General features: G+C 36.0%; 2 protein-coding genes across 7 annotated transcripts; one reads left to right on the top strand and one right to left on the bottom strand.

Moving 5' to 3' along the window:
- Nucleotides 1-5,781: 5,781 nt before the first annotated feature.
- LOC147397539 (uncharacterized) lies at nucleotides 5,782-9,006 on the bottom strand. The gene is made up of 3 exons (XM_086451364.1): nucleotides 7,755-9,006; nucleotides 6,129-6,317; nucleotides 5,782-6,011 (listed from the first exon to the last, which is right to left on the bottom strand). The coding sequence occupies exons 1-3, from the start codon at nucleotides 8,976-8,978 to the stop codon at nucleotides 5,793-5,795; spliced, it is 1,632 nt and encodes a 543-aa protein (XP_086307490.1). The 5' UTR covers nucleotides 8,979-9,006; the 3' UTR covers nucleotides 5,782-5,792.
- A 1,744-nt stretch (nucleotides 9,007-10,750) lies between these two features.
- On the top strand, nucleotides 10,751-19,519 carry PRHA (pathogenesis related homeodomain protein A). 6 transcript variants are annotated; one of them, XM_086449283.1, is made up of 12 exons: nucleotides 10,753-10,967; nucleotides 12,391-12,471; nucleotides 12,703-13,315; nucleotides 13,889-14,054; nucleotides 14,379-14,502; nucleotides 14,709-14,821; nucleotides 15,646-16,050; nucleotides 16,931-17,164; nucleotides 17,340-17,429; nucleotides 17,528-17,578; nucleotides 18,436-18,690; nucleotides 19,124-19,519. In XM_086449283.1, exons 3-12 carry the CDS (start codon nucleotides 12,771-12,773, stop codon nucleotides 19,424-19,426), a joined length of 2,286 nt encoding a protein of 761 aa, XP_086305409.1. In that variant the 5' UTR covers nucleotides 10,753-10,967; nucleotides 12,391-12,471; nucleotides 12,703-12,770; the 3' UTR covers nucleotides 19,427-19,519. The 6 variants fall into 6 exon arrangements, with proteins under 6 accessions (XP_086305412.1, XP_086305411.1, XP_086305409.1 ...); XM_086449282.1 differs by having other exon boundaries at nucleotides 12,391-12,511; XM_086449281.1 differs by lacking the exon at nucleotides 12,391-12,471.
- Nucleotides 19,520-19,833: the final 314 nt, after the last annotated feature.

Below are 19,833 nucleotides of genomic sequence, written 5' to 3'. Positions count from 1 at the left end.
ACAAGATACTGCAGGGAAAATGTAACCCGTTCTTAGTATCTCATGACTTCTCATCTCACCTGAACGTTTGATCTTTTTCAACAAACCCATTTGAGTTTAGAAACGTCAAATATACAAAACAAGGAAAAGTTTTTTATCATAGAAAAATCAATCCGATATTTCACACAATCCAAGATCAATCATTGATAGGACCTATGTGTGTTGATGGCATCCACAATTTGCAAAACTACTTTTATTGGGTTTTGTGTGATTGATCGTCTGGGATTTTGTAAAATCTTGGATTGACTTTTTGTCAAAAGATCTCCAACAAACAAGAAAAAGACTTTGCTAAAGGAAAATAAACTATTCATAGGAAAATTAATTCGAAATCGAGCAATAACATGAATCTACATGTACTAAGGGCATCTCCAATTTATAAAACTACCATACATATGTTTCATGCTATGGGAGCAGATTCTCTGTAGTAAGTTTCTCCTATAGCTCTTGTTCAACAATCCATAGAAAATCACATTGGAGGAAAATTACAACATAGTCTTCTTGGAGTCATGGTTTAAATCAGATTTAAAAAAAGTTATCAATTTTTTTTTTCTAACTCAAATCAAGCATTTGAAATGGCAATCACTAAACTCCTAAATTTTAATGATTGGATGAAATCGTTTCGATGACTTGACACACCTTCAATCATTGATAAGGCTGGGAAACTTGTTACACAATATTTGCTCCCTCGTGCCATTGGTAAGGATTCCGTGAAATCACCATTGACTTTTATTTTTGTGAACAAAAAAATTATCTTATTAAGGTTGGATGCAACATCAAGTACCTTAAAATTTTCTGGTGAAAATATTAAAGTAATTAATGTACTTCTCATGTTTTTCGTCCTTTTCTAGTGTTCAACGTCATGTGTACGGAAGAGATATAAAGGAAGTAGGACTTTAAAAATAAAAGTCGTGATTTTTGAACTCCCCCTATGACATATTCCCTTGTTACTCTCCTGGTGTGCCATGTGCATAAAACCATAGATTTTTCTCGGGATATATAACTGTACATATCCATAAATATGTTCAATTATATATCTCGGAAAAAAAAAATCTATGGCTCTATGCACATGCCATGTCAGGAGTGTAGAGGGGAGTCACTTTATCATTATTCTAAAAATAAAGAGGGAAGTATGACGGAAAGGTTTGCCAAAGTAATCAGGACATGACTTGCCCTACCTCAAGGTTGGTCCGTTTAACTATGAAAATTAAGTGGGGAAAAAGATTTTGCTCATTAAATTCAGATCCACCACTCACATGAGCCCGCATGTATTGAATGCATATCTAATTTATAAAATTACCTTTATTAGTATTGACGTTGCAAGCATTAGAGAGTCTGTGAGCACTAAGACGAGAAATTCTATGAGCAAAAAATCACTCCAAATTTGAAGTCTTCTTTTTTGCTTTTCTAACGAAATTGAACGAATATCCAAGTTCAATAATGAATAAAATGTAATATAAATTTCTTAGAGATACGTTTGGAAAGATCACAATCCCAACCGTTGGGCATAGATGTGTGAGGGAGAGTTGAGATACTGTAACGCTGACAGTTGGATAGTTACTGAAATCCGTGTCTCCTTGGTGTGCCATGGCCACCTTTTTTATTTTCTGCCCCACTAAAAACTCTAGTACTGATTGATGATCACAAGAATATCTAGCTAAATAATCATTTAGGGTATGTTTGATTGCATGGAAAGTCACTTTCCATGGAATTTAAAATCCATGGAAAATTAGTTGTGGAAAATAGGTAGGGTTGGAAAATCAAATTCCATTGTTTGATTTCACTTGGATTAAATCATGGAAAAATATGAGAAAAAAGAAGAAGAGGAGAAGGAGGAAGAAGATGAGAGGAGGGTGAGAGGAAGAAGAAGATGATGAGGAAGAGGGAGGGGAGGATGTGGCGACGAAAGTGGCGGCGGCGGCGACGGCGACAACGGTGGTAAGTGAGGAAGATGGGGGGAGAACGTGGTGGTGGTGGTGGCGGAGGAGGTGAGGGATGGAGAAGAAGGAGAAGAAGAAAAAGAAGAAGAAGAGATAGAGAAGGTGGTCGGAGACGGAGCCGACGGTGACGGCGATGTTAGTGTAATGGTGGTGGTGGTAGTGGTGGTGGTAGGGAAGAATTGAGGATGGAAAATATGAGTGGATTTCATTTTCCCACCCATATAGGTGGGAAAATGAAATCCATGATTTAGTGGATTTTTTGAATGGGGTGGAAAATGAGTTTCCATTTCCATGTGCAATCAAACGCTTGAAAAATGTCATTTTCCATGGAAATTGATTTTCCACCCTATTTTCCATGTGCAATCAAACATACCCTTAAAGTGATTGACTAGTACGGAATCTCACTCCAGTGTGGGAGATAATTGTAACGTACGTGTCAATCTTCTCTGTCGATTCACGCACTTTTGCCTTTACGACCCTGCTAGTGTTTCGTACTCTTTTGGTGCGATCTACAAATATGCCCCCATGTTTTGAAACTGATGACATGACTCCCTTGACCTCAGTTTTCTTAATAGACTAAGAAGAAAAGACTTAAATGTCCTCAACTTCAACTTCTAGTCTAAAACCTTGATTTTTTTTCTCTTCCTACATAATACATAAAATCAGCTTCAAGGATGATTTCTAGCCATGAGATTCTAGCATATCATGGGTTTCACTAAGAGAGCATAGGCCCATAACTGTATGCCCATGATGAAAATAAAAAAGGCTAAATCCATCATCTAGATAACAAAAATCAGGCTAATTTTTGTAGGGTTCACTGAGAAGCGTGGCCTCAGACAATATTGTTCATTTCTCTAGTTACCTAGTTTATAGGCGGTCGGATACTTTTATCCAATTTTCTATGTTTTTATCTGGACTTATGGATGTATACCTCTGCCCAAACATGGACTGGATCTAGGTCCATTCCGCACCCAATTCCAAACAACTTTGGGCTGGGTACCAAATTGGGCCTAAATTAGTCTCTAGTTGGTTAGTTTGTATGGGTTGTAAATGAATTGAGACCACCCAATTCTAATTAAACAGATGTAGGAAACAAAAGGAAGAATGGTGTATTTAAACCATCCTAGAGTGCAAAAAACCCAACCCGGATCTGACCCGACCAACCCATTCAACTCGGAATCCCATGGTTTTAATGGGTCAATCAAGCCCATTTTAAACCCCTTGGTTTGTGATCCATTACTAATTATTCCAACAAATTGATCGTTCTGATATATTTGACCATTAATCAACAAACATAAGCAAAGCAACCATCCAAAACAATAATTAATAATTCTACATATGATGCCATCTTTCAGACTAATGGATGGTCCAGATTGGATGAGAATCTGGCAAGAAAGAGACAAATTCAGATGGTTACACGATGTTGTCTCCCATGAAACACTACATAGTTATAAACAATCCCTGTAGAGTCGGTCGGTGGGGCTTTGGCTGATCCCTATTACATTATCAGATAACAAATACAAAGCAATCTAATCTAATTTAAGTTTGGCAAATATCTGTCTATATACTAATCATTGTTAGACAATGGGTTTAACTTGAACCAAATTCAAGATCCAAATCATCCAACCCAAATCCATACTCAGGCCCAAGTACAATCCAAGACCTGAAATGCTTAGCTGAGCCCAACCCAAGCTACTCATTCTTGTACAAGCCCAAACTCTGATTTCAACTTATCTGATCTGTTTGCCTCAAACAAGAACTATGGAATCATACCCTAAAAATTTTAGGATTTTAGGGATGAATTTCTGGAAGACTTACTTCAAAATTAGCTTCAGGTGGCTAATTAAAATGGAGATGCACTTCTAAATCTTTACTGTTATAATGAGAAAAGACGGAGAAAACGTGCTTTGACACCAAAATTTGGAAGACCAGAAGTGTTTGAATAATGCTGAAGTGACCTTAAGATTGACCTCATTCACACTTTTCTGAAGAGGAAGTGTGTAGGAGCCATAGATGCTTTTCATCGAGACACGAGTGAAAAGCATTTATGGTTTTGTACACCCCTCCACGACAGAAAAGTGTGAAATGAGGTCAATCTTAAGGTCACTCAAGCACGACTCAAAATGTTCCCCACATATACATTTCACTTTCCTGTTATCAAGGTCATTTCTCCTACCCTCTATAGAAAATTTGACAAAATCTCCTATGAATTTTTAAACTTGGCAAAACTGTACCTAAAAAAAACTTCTGCACAAACATCTAAATCAAAAGAACTAACTTATATTGATAGTGAAAAGCTCAATAACTTTCGACTTCGAGACTCCACCTATGATTTGAAGTTTTATGCTATTGTGCAAGCTTTGGGAGGTTGGCATCATTATCCAGTTCAAAGGGAGTTCATCCTTCACTCTTTTGTCTCAATCTTTATATCTACAGTTTTATGGGAGTATAAAGAGTGAGGTTCACCTTTGTGTCTATTATATAGACTAGAGTTTTTTAGTGTCTATAACACGGGCATCCTCTATGGGTAAAAGGGGAAAGATAGTAAAGTTAGAGGGGTTCTATTGAAAAGGGGGAGGAAATATAATAAAATTGAAGGAGGAGAAGAGAAAATACAATAAAGTTGAGTTGTGTGAATTACCCAGAATATTGGATTTGTTGAGGAATGATTATTTTGGTAGAGATGATAGGATTTGTTGAGGAATGATTATTTTGGTAGAGATGATAGGTGTCTACGGGGAAATAGAAAGTACAATTGATTGCATTTTTGTTACGAACCCGGGTTTAATTTTTGCACCAAAAACACCCATGTATTTTTGTTGGGGGTTTGTATCCTTTGGTATTAGAGCTAATACTATATCTCGGGTTTGAATCTCATCCCAGGACAATTTGTTTGGTAAAAGAGCTATCTGGGGTACTAGAGTGAAAATTGCCACATATAAGGCATCAACTATGGAGTGTTGTGGTATGGTACGACCCCAAAGAGATTTGGGTTTAACTTTCACACCATGAACACTTGAGTAGTATTAGTTACTTTTTGGTGTTTTGAGTCAAAATGAAGATGGCATAATAGACATTGTTGGTGTCATATTCTTTATGTTATTTCAAATCATGGATGATGGTAAGATAGGCGTTCTTAATCTTGATTTTAAGAAAACCACAATTGAAAGAAATATTGGAAACCAAGTGATTAACTTAAAGAGTTAAAATAAACATAATCAGCCTTCTAAACTGAAAGATATAAGGTTTCAAAATAATTGAGAGAAAAAATAACATTTCTCAAAATTAAAGATGCTAACTTTGTTCTATCTGTTACTTTATGTAGTGATATAATAAAAGACTGCTCTATCCACAAAATGTGTTATAATTCGCTCGCTAAAAAATTCAAAAGGCCTTCTACAATAATTGTCAAAAAAAAAAAAAAGGAAAAATATGGTACACTGATCCAACCAAGATAAGAGAAGTATCTTATTGTATTTCAAATTTAAAAGATTAATAATAAAAAAACTGTTTGATTTGATCATCAAATAAAAATAAATACTAACTATTTTACTGTGCTAGTAGGCCCGTCTTCCAACTCAAAAGTCTTTGAGTGATGATAGAAGAGACTTGGGTTCAAATCCTGCTAACACCGAGTTACAAAACAAAACTCATTAGAAACTGACTTACCAATCGATAAAAAAAAACATTATTTTGTGAATCAATCCTATTTTAAGGGCCATTCAACATTATTAACTTTGTGTATCCATCTTAAAATGTATCAATAAAATAAAATAAAAATACACTAGTCATCGAGACCCACCACTCTACCATATTTCAAGCTTTCCATATCAAGCATGTTGGTGGAGGGAAAGAAGTAGCCTCCAAGAGTATTGCATCTCCACCAATATACTTTACTAGCTGCAATTCCTTGGCGTTACCTCTAAAGTTTCTTATCTTGACTTCCTTGAGACGATTTCGCAAATATTCAAGAGGAAGATGAGTCCAATTCGGTGACGGAAAGTCTTCAAATTCTTTATAGCCCCCTGGTTCAAACTGGAAACATAAAATGATAAAAAAGATGAGTGTATTTAATGGACTCTAAATGATAATTAAATTCCTCATTTTATGATACATATAATATGAAAACTTTGCAAGCAAGATATTTAGTACCTTGAGGATAATAATGAAACAACCAAAAACTATTATAAGAGTCTCAAGATGAGCTGAAAGTCTGAGCAATCTAACCAAAGCATCTTTATAACTGATCAACCACGGTTCGCCTGTTTCAACCCTCAAATGCTTGAGATAATACAATGGAGGAAGCCTGTTTTCTAGTAATTCCTCTGGTAGAAGAATTGCCTTATCACATCACAAACATTACTAAATGTCAATTAGAGATATAAAAGACTCAAAATCCTATATCACAGAAACAATAAATCAAATTTTTATTGATGATTTAAATAAGGCTAACTCAATTAGAAAGACAAAAATATTTTTTTAAAGGAAATTTAATCAACTCCATAAAAAAGATTTTATTTAGTGGGCCCAAGAGAATTTATGGCCTTTGCTAATGTGGATCCTAGGGCTAACATCATACGATGAGATTGAGACCATTGTACAAAAATGAGGAAATTAGTTTGAAAGAAATATGGGAAAACAAATTAAGAATGTAGGTTCAATTTTTCGGCAATGGTCACGATTTGCCCAAAGTTAGAAGATCAAGGAAAGAAACCAATTGTTTAAATTCTCTATATGAATCTAGTATATATATATTTGATATCGTGAGTAACCCCACCATTCAGATGGGGCTACTTCCTCCATCACTCATACTGCCCCCTCTGAAAGTCCTATGTGCAACAGGTTGAGTCAAGGGTCAACAGGACCCTGGAGAGCTGCCCTAAGAAATTCATAGCTTGGTGGGGTTTCGAACACTTGACCTACTTTTTGCTAAAGAGTTTATCAAGGCTCGGCTAAGTGAAACACCCATTAACACATGACCTTAGCTTATGTGAATCCTAGCCTGCTACAACCAAATCTCTCTAACAACATATAATGAGATTGAGACAACCACAGAAATGAGGAAATTGGTTTGAAATAAATATGAGAAACAAATTAAGAACATAGTTTCAAATTCTTCGGTATTGGTCACGACTTGCCAAAGTCAGAAGATCAAGAAAGCAAACCATTTTTTCCCTCTAATTGAATGGAGCATGCCTTAAGATAAGGGAGATAAGTGAGATTCACTTGATCAAGAAAGCAAACCATTTTTTCTCTCTAATTGAATGGAGCATGCCTTAAGATAAGGGAGATTCACTCGGCTATATATCCGCAGGACCTGCTCGTGATGTTGACTTAGGAACGAATTCTCCAAGTGCACCCTCTGCGTCCCTTACTGCTAGTCTTGTTGGGACTGCGGAAATGAGAGGACTCGTCAGTGTCGATGTCACTGCAACCAAGGTATGATCTCCAAAAACCTATCCTTGTAGCGTTCCGAAACACCCATTCAATGTGTATTCCTAAATAATCCTATTTTTCAATTATTCAATCATTTCATGTTACTAAGTTCAAACGTTAGTCAGATTATTTATATATTTTGATGCAACAACAAAATGATATTGAGAACAAGTAGTTTTGTTGGATGGTTATCTGGTCACATTTTATTCATGAAATGGGTTTGATTGGTATATTACTCCTCAATTCTCTATCATAAAAAATAAAAAAAAATAAAAAAAAAAGAAATTGAAAATAATTAAAACAAATGAAGAACGGGAAGAATTAGTAGGTAAAGATGAATACCTCGGCCAACCGATCAACAACCAATGTTAGAGCCCGTGCATGATAGAACCTCTCAAGAAGATTCCTTAACTGGAGAAATGGAGTTGGGTATCGTATAGTAAGATCAATATTGACTTCCATGCTGCAAGTTGAGTTCATTAGAACTATATCAATCACCACCCCCATGTACCTCAAGGATACAAGATTTGGAGCATCTATCTCAACCTTGTCAAGTAGACAATAAGAGATCGCCAAGCTCTTAAGTCCACGGCTGCATATCTTAAGACATTTCAAATCTCTGCAATGACTTAACTCCAAATTCTCAAGAAGATAACATTTTGATATGAGGATGTGAAACAAGTCTTCTGTAATAATATTGCAATAATGTAGCGATAAAGTCTCAACATTCCTGAAAATAATGATAGGAGAGGAGGATTTATACATCCAATTGATGCTGCCAAATTCTTTGTTGTTTTCATTTGATCTCAAATTGAACAATTTCAGATTCGGAACATCCATATCGAATTTCTTCAAATTACCACAAGTAATCACAATGTCTCTAATATGGGTGTTACGACCCTTGAGAGCTGTCAATTTTTGGCAGCATATTAGGTGCATAACCTCAAGAACTGAACAAGTAGTAACCACAAGACGTATCGTCAAATTTGTAACACGTACACAATTCAAATATAAATTCTTGAGAGACACTAGACCTATAAAATCACCGTAACATTCGAACACACATTGTTCCAATCGTAATGTAGTTATGAACCGAGAAGTAAATAGAGCAGGAGGCAACCGATACTTGTTAGAATAATCATGTTCTCTATAAAACATTAGACAGAGATCGATTACCTCAACATTATGCGTTATTGCCCAGTTTATCCATCTATCGAATCGATTAGAAATAACATCATCTTTTAATTTTATATAAATCCGGAATACTTGTAAGCTTGTATCGGAATTGTATGACTTCAACGTTTGATCCACAAACCTCCTGAATCGAAATAAAATATGGCTATGTGTCATTATGTAAAGATTTGCGTTGAAATCCAAATTGGGGAGAAACCTGTAGAGATGTCTCCATCTTTTAGAGATGATGGAAGTACGTATTGCCTCTGTGGTAGGTATGCGAGAGAGGATATTGTTCTCTAGGATAGAGTCAGGAAGTTGGCTGATCCGATCATCATGGTTCATCTCTTCATTTAAATCGATCAACATTGCTTTAACTCCAGCAAATCTCATCAAAATTTGGAAAATAAATGGTCCTCGGCCTGCTAGCTAGAACCGACTATATATATAAAACTATAGAGAAAAAAATAAAACAAACCCTAAACCTAAACCTAAACCTAAAGATGAGACATCTTTGGAAATAAAACAAGATCCTTTTCTTAATAGAAACAAAATTATTCGAGTCCGAATTATAAATCGAAGGGTGCTATATATGAGACATCTTTGGAAATAAATCAAGATCCTTATCTTAATTAATGGAAATAAAAATATTCGAGTCCGAATTATAAATCGAAGAGTGCTAAATATGAGACATCTTTGAAAATAAATCAAGATCCTTATCTTAATGGAAACAAAAATATTCGAGTCCGAATTATACATCGAGGAGGGCTAAATATGAGACATCTTTGGAAGTAAAAACAAGATCCTTATATTAATGGAAACAAAAATATTGGAGTCCGAATTATAATCGAAGAGGGCCATGTCATCGATTAAATATGGAGTGATATGATATTTGGCGCAAATACGTAAGCATTGAGAGAAAAATTCTCTCACCTGCCCGCACTTTCTCTACCCAGATATTTTATTTATTTTTGGATTTCAAGTCATAAATAGGGTTTTTGGGCCCACACGGATTGTAAGTTTGACAATCCAACATCATAAACTTCTAGATCTCATGAAAAAATTAACGTTCAAAAAAAACAAAAATTTCAAGCTGGATTTATAACGTTGAAAATAGATAGCTACCGAACATCAAAAATTTTAAATAAATAAAAAAAAGTCATAGAACTTGATCCTCTACAACCCTATAGCATCGGATCATGTTTTTAATGTTACAAGTGATCATAAAAGAAAATTTCCTTCTTTTTTCTTTCCACCTAGAGCAGGAGAGAGAAATTCTCTTTCTTATTACCAAGTGATTGTTTGCTCGCAGCCTAGTACCTATTTGACATGTGTCATTAATGACATGAGTAATAACAGAGAAATTTCTCTCTCTTGCCCGCCCATCCACTGTCTAGAAATCTTAATATTTAGATTTCAAATCTTTAAAAAAATTGTGGGATCCAAATGGATTATCATATTGGAAATAGAACACCACAACCTTTTTATTCCAACTTTGAAAAAATTTGGGTTTTTTTTTTCAAAGTTTTCCATTATCGCATTAAACCTGTATTCCAACTTGGTGACTATACATACAACCCCAAAGGGGTGGTGAGACGGTCAAGACCACACATCAAGAAGCGGAGATCTTAAATTCAGAATTCGTATCTCCCCCTCACGGGCTACCCTCAAGGGTATATCCCAGAGATTACTTGGTCTGAGTGGGGGGGGAGGGATTGCACATCCTTGATGATTAGTCGTGTGTTCTAAGTGGCTTGAATATCTTGATTCCACCCACAAAAAAAAAACACTTTATAACCTAAATGCTTGATTTTATTTTCAAACTCATTCATCTTCAACCTATTATTCGTAAGTTTCTCTCGTTTTTTAATCTTAAAATGTTGGAGAGCAAGGTATGAGTTTTGGTAAGAATGAGAGTGGATTTTTAGATAGGAAAATCAAGGACTTGTTATAAAAGGTTGAATAGGTAAAAGACAATTTATCATAGAGGTTTAAGAAATTGAAGATGCCAAATTTTAGGAGAGAAAAATATGGGATTTGGTTAGTGGTTGAAGACAAGGGCTTTCAGGTTATTTTTTGTTAGACTTCCACAGTGGAACATGGTCAAGGGGTATGCCATTAGTTTGGAAATAAAAGGGTAATTTTTTAAAATTTACTAGAGGTGAAAATTAGTCATCTATCACCTAAGGGGGGAGAGGAAAAAACAGTGACGGTTGGTTCGACAAAGAGCCGAAACCGGCGACTCGAATCTGAAAACAACCATCAAAACCCCCTCTGAAGTAATGCACCAAGTAATAGAGTCTCTCCACTCAGAGAAATTAACATTCAAGGCTTTCTAATCTAACCTCTAGGCTTTGATCTCTCTCTCTCGCTTAGCCTCAGGTGAGCTGTGATTTCTTGAATGAAAGTATGTAATCTGATCGCTGATCTTGTTTATTTGAGAATTTAATCAAAATTTTCATCTGGGTAATTGTTAATTTTGAATTTTAATACGCATAAATGGTGATTTGCTCTCTAGATTTATATTAATTACCTATCAAAAAAAATTATATTAATCAAACATGCAATCCCATAGCTGATTTTAGTTTAATTGGAGAATTTTGCATTTTATTTCTGCTGGGTACTTTTAGAATTGCATAATTTTTTCTGGGTTGTTATTAGAATCTCATTATCTTTTAAATTGCATTTTGTCTCTTTTCTTTTCAAGATCACTTCCAGTTTATGAGATGTGCTGAAAAGGTTGTTAATTGGAATAATCGAGTTGTGGGATTCATGTTTTTGTGTCTTTGTGTGTGTGTTTTTTCCTATGTTGAAAATTTTCTGGTAATTCAAAATGAGAAGGGAGGGTAGCTGATTGAGACAACTAAAAAAAACATGCATTTCTTTATGGAAAATTAAGTACTTTTTTTCATTGGTGGGTATTTCTAGTTTTGCATTTGTGATTGCTGTGGTGGGAGAGGGAGCTAGTATTGCTTAATTTCAGTTGAATTTTTATTAAATTGCTTGAATTTCCTTTTGGGTTATCAAGAAATTTCATCTCTGTTCATAGGATGTGAAGAAATGCCGGTTACTAGGAACAGCTGAGCTCTGGGATTCTACTTTTTGTTGGTTGTTTTTTTTTATTTTTTATTTTTATGTTTTATTTTTTACAACCCGTTTGTATCACACACTCAAATCAAATGAAACAAAATAAAACTAAATGTTTAAAAATTAAATAGAGAGAAAAATTGATTCCATAGGGGGAAGGGATCAGCCCCATAAATAAAAGCTAAAGGTTCCATTTCTTATAATGCTGTCCATTACATCTCTATATTGTCCCCAAAATAAATCCCAAGTCCATAAGACCTTAATTGCTACAAAAATCTAAATCAAATATACTGTAATTTATAGATAAAAAACACACTACACCTAAAATTATTCTTCTAAATATGAACTACTACCAAGATTGTAGGATTATCATTTTCTACGGTTTATTGTAAGAAATGGGGAGGGCTGAAAGGTACATTACCACTAGAAGCATGCATTTTTGTGTGTGTGTGTGTGTTGGGGGGTGGGGGATTGAGGATTAAAAGGTTGGACAGTCGCAGTAATTGGTTCATAGGGTGACTGACTTTAGGATAAATTGGTCAGAATTTGAGATAAAAAATTATCACATCAGCGGTCTTAGTACGTAATTCTTCGTCGCTGGGAATTTCTAGTTTTGCATTCGTTTTATGTGTGTGTGTGCATGGGGGGGGGATTTGGGATTTGCAGCTATTTCTATTTTTTTCCTTAAAATCTTGGGTTTTGTTGGTTTTCATAACAGAGATGCTTTGGGGTTGTTGATAGAGGCATTGAGCTTATGATATATGTTGACTTCTCTTGGGGATCTAATTTGTCTTGGAATGTACGTAATTGTTTGGCACTATGACTCTTTGAATTGCAAGGTTATGGCTCCTTATCTGTTATTATGTGGATTTGATTTTCTATTTTTTCCTTTAATATAAGAAACAAACTGAGCAAAGTATTCAGCACAACCTGTTGGAATTTAAGATTCATGTGAAGAAATCACATGTTTAGTGATTTTCATGACTTAATTTCAGTTATGTTAAACTCACCAAATAACTTTATTCTTCAGGTTGGTGTATTATTTATTTCGATATTTTCAAGGTCCGAAAGTGTATCTGAGTTATAGGTAACACTGAGATGCAGAACACAGGAAAGAAACGACACAGGCCAGTATCCAGCAAGTCATGCCTTTTGAAGAGAGATATTGGGTCTAAAATTAATACCTCATTTCAGAACAAGAATGGTTGCAAAATTTCCCGCTCCAAGAGATGCAAATCAAAAGCAAGATCCCATGCAAAGACAATTAGTTCAATCCTGCAAAAGAGGAAGATGTCTGACTTTTCAAGCAAAGGAACCAGGAAGAACTCTCAGTCTGGGAAACCAATTAAAAGAAATTTTTTACAGAAAATCTCTGATACCAATTCTTCTGAGAAGCCACTTTCCTCAATGCTACAAGGTAGAAAAGCTTCAATTCTCAGCTGTAAAGTACATGAAAGGAATGCCGACGGGGATGTTGGAACTCAAAAGATGTACAAAAAGCGAAAACGGAGGAAAAGGCGGAAAAATGGGGAATTAGATGAAGCATCTCGTTTGCAAAGAAGAACAAGGTACCTTGTGATTAAAATGAAGCTGGAGCAGAACCTCATTGATGCGTACTCTGGGGAGGGTTGGAGAGGCCAGAGGTACAGAACATTTTCCTGATAACTCATTTTCATCTAACAGAACCTGGTGTATGGTTCAACCAAATTTTTCTTTAAGGATATGTTTAAATTTCCAAAACTTTGTCTAGTTTTTGAAGAAATCAAAGCTTAATAGCTTTAAGTACGTGAATGAACTCATGCAGTATACTTCACTAGTCAAAGTTGACTCATTATTTTGAGAAGGAAAAGAAACGTTACATGGCATGTGCTTCTGAGGCATATTGACACTCTTACCCATATAGACTCTTTTTTGAATTTTCACTTATTAGTTGAAGAAGAGTACTTGGTTGTGTCCATGTCTCTACATTGATTGCATTAACTTAGCCAGTTAATTATTATAAAAAGAAATAAAAATTGGCCAGTAAACTGTGTTCCTCTATCCTCCATACCAATACAATTTACCTTCGGTGCGCTCACATTTGGCTTCTGTAAGGACACATTGAAATATGATGCATGGCTTTCAGAAAGATGAAATATGGTCCCACTTTCCGAGCTTGACCCCTTCTGTACATTGATACAAAGTTTTAACTTCTCTTTTCAAAATTTTCTCTGCAGCCGAGAAAAGATTAGGCCAGAAAAGGAGCTGCAGAGAGCCAAGAAGCAGATATTGAAGTGTAAGCTGGGGATACGTGATGCAATTCACCAGCTGGAATTGCTCAGTTCTGAGGGTTGCATTGCAGATTCTGTGATTGGTCCTGATGGGTCTGTTTTCCATGAACATGTATGCATATCAAGACCTTTTTTTTTTCTCTCATCAGATACTTCAAAAAAAATGGCCCCAATTAAGTGAACATAACCATCCATTTACTTTATTGTTTTGGTTTGTTTGAAAAAAACAAATGAGACAAGGCCCAATATATACCCTATAAGTGGGATTTGTCAGTTCATCTACTGAGTTTGTAGTTCTGGATGTGGTGTTTCCCAGCTTTAGATACGACTTCTCAAACTACTCCCTTATACAACTTTAGAATATAGAACTACTAAATTTCTGCCTTTTTTTTAATATATAGAGTTGAATATTCACAACGTTTTGTTTTGTGTTTAGATTTTCTGCGCAAAATGCAAGCTACGAGATGCTTTTCCAGAAAATGACATTATACTGTGTGACGGGACTTGCAATTGTGCTTTCCACCAGAAATGTCTGGAACCTCCATTAGCTACTGAAAATAGTAAGTGATTCTTCTCAATTCAGTCAGCTTCTCAGGTGTAGTTGTTAGGGATTGGGTCTGTTATTGGCCTATTAAATTCTTTATGTATTTGCATCGTGTTCAATATCATGATGTATGTGATGCCCTTAAATTCTGTCACTCTAGTATTCAGATTTGCTATTCTTGCTTGATGAAACTTACTTTTTAGTGAATGGATGATAATTCAGTTCCTCCAGGAGATCAAGGTTGGTTTTGCAAATTTTGTGAGTATAAGATGGAAATACTTGAAGGGATCAATGCGCATCTTGGGACCCAATTCTCTGCAAACAGTATATGGCAGGTGTGAGTTACAGTAAACATATTCAATAACTTGTTGTTTGTTTTTTCTGCTCTACTTGTCATCAAGTGCCCTTCAACTATTTGGGTTGGTGACATGAATCCTAGTCCTCCATTTAAATCACTCTGTTGAGAGAGAGTGTCACTTGTTCATCATCAAAGCCACATCGCAAAAATTATCTGTCCGCTGAACAACTCAGTATAAACTCATGTATTCTGTTAATTGTAGTGTATTTATCCCCCTTTTCATCTTTCTATCATCCTTTTTAGGGCCTTCAACTTGCACTAAAAAGCTCTTTCCCAGTAATGGCATAATTGGCTTAAGATGCTATTGTCTCACTTAAGATTAGTCCTGATAAAGCTTTTAGTTCGATTTCAAGGACTTTCTTAGAGGATCTAATGGGTCAACCAATCATTAGATTCCCAGCTTGTACACTAATTTGTCTATAAAAAATTTTGCTTAGCCAAAAAACAAACAAGTGTTTCTGTTGTGCATGCCCAAGTTATCTTAATTAAGTCATTTTATCCCCTGTTTGGGTTACTTAGATTATCTCAGATCTGCACATTTCTGATTTTGTCCTGCTTAGTCTTTCCACTTACTTATATTCTGTTGTGCATGCCCACTTAGATTAACCGTATAGCTCTGGTTCTGTATGCTTCATCCTCTTCACTCTCTCCCTCTTCATGGATAGTTGAACATAGACAATGGAAATGCTTTAAAGCATTTCCTTACCATCAATCTTTACTTGCACCTCTTCCCATTATGTGTCCTTACTCCAGTTTTTTACTGCTGTACTAATTATAAAATTAATTTTGGGATCATGGTAGGATATTTTCAAGGAAGCAGCTATGGTTCCTGATTCTGAGAATGCTTCTTTTAATCCCGAAGGTGAATGGCCATCTGATGATTCTCAAGATGATGATTATGATCCGGAAAGAAATTTAAAGAGCTTCAGCTGCAGCAGAACAAGCACTGAAGAGAACGTGTCTGATGATGCAAGTAGTTCAGCTGGCCTGTTTTTGACATCTGAAGAATTCAGTTTGCAATCTGGAAGATTAGGAAATGATGGTATCGTGAAGGAAGAATCTTGTCTGGGTAGAAATAGATGGACTGACTCTGATAAGATCCAATTAGCTGGCTTGATCGACAGCATTGATTCAGATGATGCAACTGATCGTATTACAAACAGTCGTAGGCAGCGAAGAGATGTCGATTATAAGAAACTGCATGATGTGAGTTTCAATAAAACTCTCAAGTCTAGCCCAATGATTCCCTGAACCTTTTTTTTACTGGGTTGTGAGACTTGATTTCATTCTTGTTCCTCCCTATTTTTGGTCATAGGTTATGTTGTATCGCTGGTTGTAACCGTGAAGACATGTTATACATTGTAGATGCATTGGATTTTATGTTTACACGGTTGGGATCATGTGTTTTTTCCATGAGTCAACGGATCCCAACCCATATATATACATGCACACATTAGTGGGCTATCTGGCACCTAGTGCAGCTACCCTAATCATTCATTCAGGAATACAAATCACAAAATCTTAGATGGCTTAGAGAGTGGTTTAACAGTTCTGAGGAAAGATGGCATATTGGATGGTTAGATCTCCTTGGAATTCAGTGATTTGGTTAGACTACACAATATCCACCCCCCCCTCCCCCTCCAACACACACACACAGACTGAACAGTGTGTGTGTTGATTCTGTCATGTTTGTACATGATATTCTGTTGACAAAAGATACTCAACACCAAGCCAATTGGGAAACCTACGGATTCACTTTTTTCCTTAAGGAGTAAAAGTAGTCTCCTTCATGGATATGAAATGTCATCTCATGTTATCATGGTTTCAAAATCATGATTGAGATGGAGATAACTGTGCAGACTGGTCCTTTTGTCTTCTCAGTTATGATTTTTATCCCCTTTGTGAAAATCTTGATGGGAGAAAGGTCCTGATTGCCCATGGTTCACTTCAGTTCAAGCTTTCTGAATGTTTCCGTATTCTATAATTTTTTACTCTGTTTTTATGTCACTCTCTTCTTTTAAGGGCTTGTATTTGGATTCCCTTACGTAGTATTCTGTATTTGTGTTGTCTATTGTTCACCTACTAGGAAATGTTTGGCAAGGATGTGCCTGAAAATGAACAAATCAGTGAAGATGAAGACTGGGGGCCTGGTAGAAGAAAACGAAGAAGGAATGAATCTGATGCAGCAGGTACTCTAGTGGCTTTACGTGGAGATGGGAATGGATGTTCAAGCGTGATACCTATAGTAGCTAGAAGGAAACTGCCCTTGGTTTCAGAAGATAAAAGAACACTTTCTAGAATTCCTCCCAATGCAGTTGAGGTAACTGAACTCTCCAATCTAATACTGAATCAAGTACCTGTCAATCAATATCAATCTACAAACACCTTTTGCTCTTAACTGATGTGTTTCTTGCCTTGATTCAGAGTTTCTTCATCTTGAGATTATTGATGCTTCTTACAGCAGTGAATTCTATTTGCTATGTGTGCTGTAACAGAAACTTCGCAAAGTCTTTGCTGAAAATGAGCTTCCATCAAGAGCTGTCCGAGAGAATCTTTCTAAGCAGTTGGATCTTGCATCCGAGAAGGTAAGCAAGCGTTCTTGGAGTTATTTTATTATTTTTAATACTTTTCACCTAAATTGTCTTCACCTGAGCAAGGTTTCCTATTTATTTATTATTTTCAGGTCAACAAGTGGTTCAAGAATGCCCGTTACACAGCTCTTAAAATTAGGAAGGTGAGTTAGCCCTTCTTAAGCTTCTATTAATTGCATGCGTGTGGTATTTGCAAAACCCTGAGAAAATACCATAGGTTTCTGAATGTTGATTCGGTTAGTTGTACCTGCCAATGTCCTTCAAGACAAAAAAATGTTGGAACCATTAGATTTTGCAGAAATCAGAAATGTCTTCAACTTAGATTGACAGACTAGACACAGATTAATAAAGCTTAACCAGTGGTCTAGTCTCAAATAATGTTTTTTTTCCTTCTTGCGACAAAAAATTCATCAAGTTTTTAAGTTAACCTGCTTCTTATATATATGATAGGAAAAGGCTTTATGCATGGCCTTCCAGAATTCTTTGCACAAGCAGTACACCAGACTGTGCATCTGATGCAACCCATGGGATTGCCACATGGACAGTACACCTACTTATATCATGCCTATATCTTATCACTTTATAGCAATTCTCCTGGAGGCCTTTTAACTTTGTAAACAAAAATGAGTAAAAGTATGCCCATCCAGATTTTTTGCTGGATCGACCACCTTGGAAAGCCATGTATGCCCCTTTTGTAATTTTAACTTAGTTTGCAAACTTATTTGGACCCAAGTTCAGACTTTTGCAACCACAGTTTATTTATCTACCAATTATTTGGATGCAAAAATATGGCTCCTGAATGTTGGTGGGTGCTCAGCTACGTTTTTTTTTTTTTTGTGTGTGTGTGTGTGGTTTTAGGAGCTTCCTGATAGCTTGTTGATCGAAGGTTTTGCCATTCGCATCCTTGCAAGTTGGATATGACGTTAATTCTAAATGCAATGAATTGAAATTTGACTTAGTTTCTTTCTTATTCTAATTTAGATCCAATAACCTATGACAGGCAGAAAGCTCAAAACAACTCCACAGCAGTACCATCGTGGCCAAAGTATCAAGGGCTGCAACTGGAAAGACTCATACTGCTGATCAAGTGGCATCAAAGGGTAACCCTCTTTTGGTCCCATCTGCGACTGGAGCCCAAATATCCAAAAACCTGAGAAAAGTTCGTCGAAGAAGGAACCCTAAATCTATAACCAGCCCCTCAAAGAAAAAACAAAATAAAAGAGCTGCAGTTGCACTGCCTACCAATATAGATGAGGTAAATGGTTTCTCTATCACTTCCTCTTTTCTTGTTTGATTGTGTTATATTATTATTATAGTCGGTAGCATGGCCCACCTGTCAGGTAGGCCATCCTTATGGTCTAACCAAGTTTCAAAAATTTCGTCGAGACAATGTTTGGTCGGGAGAAAAACCGAGATGGTCTCAGCCCAAACATATTCGAAATCATCTCGAAACATTCTTGTAATATTTATTTTTCACGTTGACAAGTTGAGGTCTGTGACCTTGACATTGAGACCTTGTGTTGGGTTTTGGTGCTCAATTCTAAATATGATTTTAGTTCAACATAATGAAATTTAAGCGCCCAATGGTTTCTGCTCCCTTTAAACATTGGGCATCTCTTATTTAAAACCAGATCTTTTTCATGTCAGTAAAACATCACTCACAAAAAAAGGGTATATCTTATGAGCAGGTCAGTGTTTGGTTAAGCAAAGTGGGTTTGAAGAAGCAAATGAGCAATTTTAAAAGAAAAACTACTTCTGAGAAGAAGACGGTCAATCCCAACAATGAAATTGGAACTTTTAAGAACAAGGAGCTGCTGTACCTTGTCGAGATGAGGAGATTGTGTCATCTCGAGGACAAGCTTAACAGGCTGAAGGAAGTTTGTCTTAGCATTTGCAACACTAACGATAAGAATCATGTATCAGATGAAACACGTCTAGATGAACCATGTGTAATCTATGTTCCAGTAGCAGAGGTAAGGGAAAAAGTGTGATTTCTTGTCTAATCTGTTGACAATACACAATCCCGCTAACCCATTTCTGCTGATTTTGAAAGATAACAAATAGGAAGTATTTTCTGCACTAAATTGTTCTTTCAGGATGATTTGCCTTTTCTGAAGAAAAAAAAAAAAGTCTCTTGGTATGGTTTTCAGAAGTTACAATGGGATTAGTTATTTGTACGTTGGAGATAAAATTGATCCTATTGACCACATGACACCGAAACGTTGAGTCCTCTATTTTTATTTCATCTTCTACCCTTTATCTCTGCTTATATTCTCTAATCCATGGAGCCAATCAGAAGAATTCGTGGTAATCTTTCTCAACTGAACTCCCAAGTTCTTAAAATAATCCTTTCTCATTGTCCCACCGTTGAAGCAATATGGATGGGAATAGTTGTTAG

Source organism: Akebia trifoliata, chromosome 8, assembly GCF_017979445.1.
Source record: "Akebia trifoliata isolate Shusen 1 chromosome 8, ASM1797944v1, whole genome shotgun sequence".
Taxonomy (NCBI): domain Eukaryota; kingdom Viridiplantae; phylum Streptophyta; class Magnoliopsida; order Ranunculales; family Lardizabalaceae; genus Akebia; species Akebia trifoliata.
Note: the sequence above shows the minus strand (reverse complement) of the source record. Positions and strands in the feature narration are given on the sequence as shown.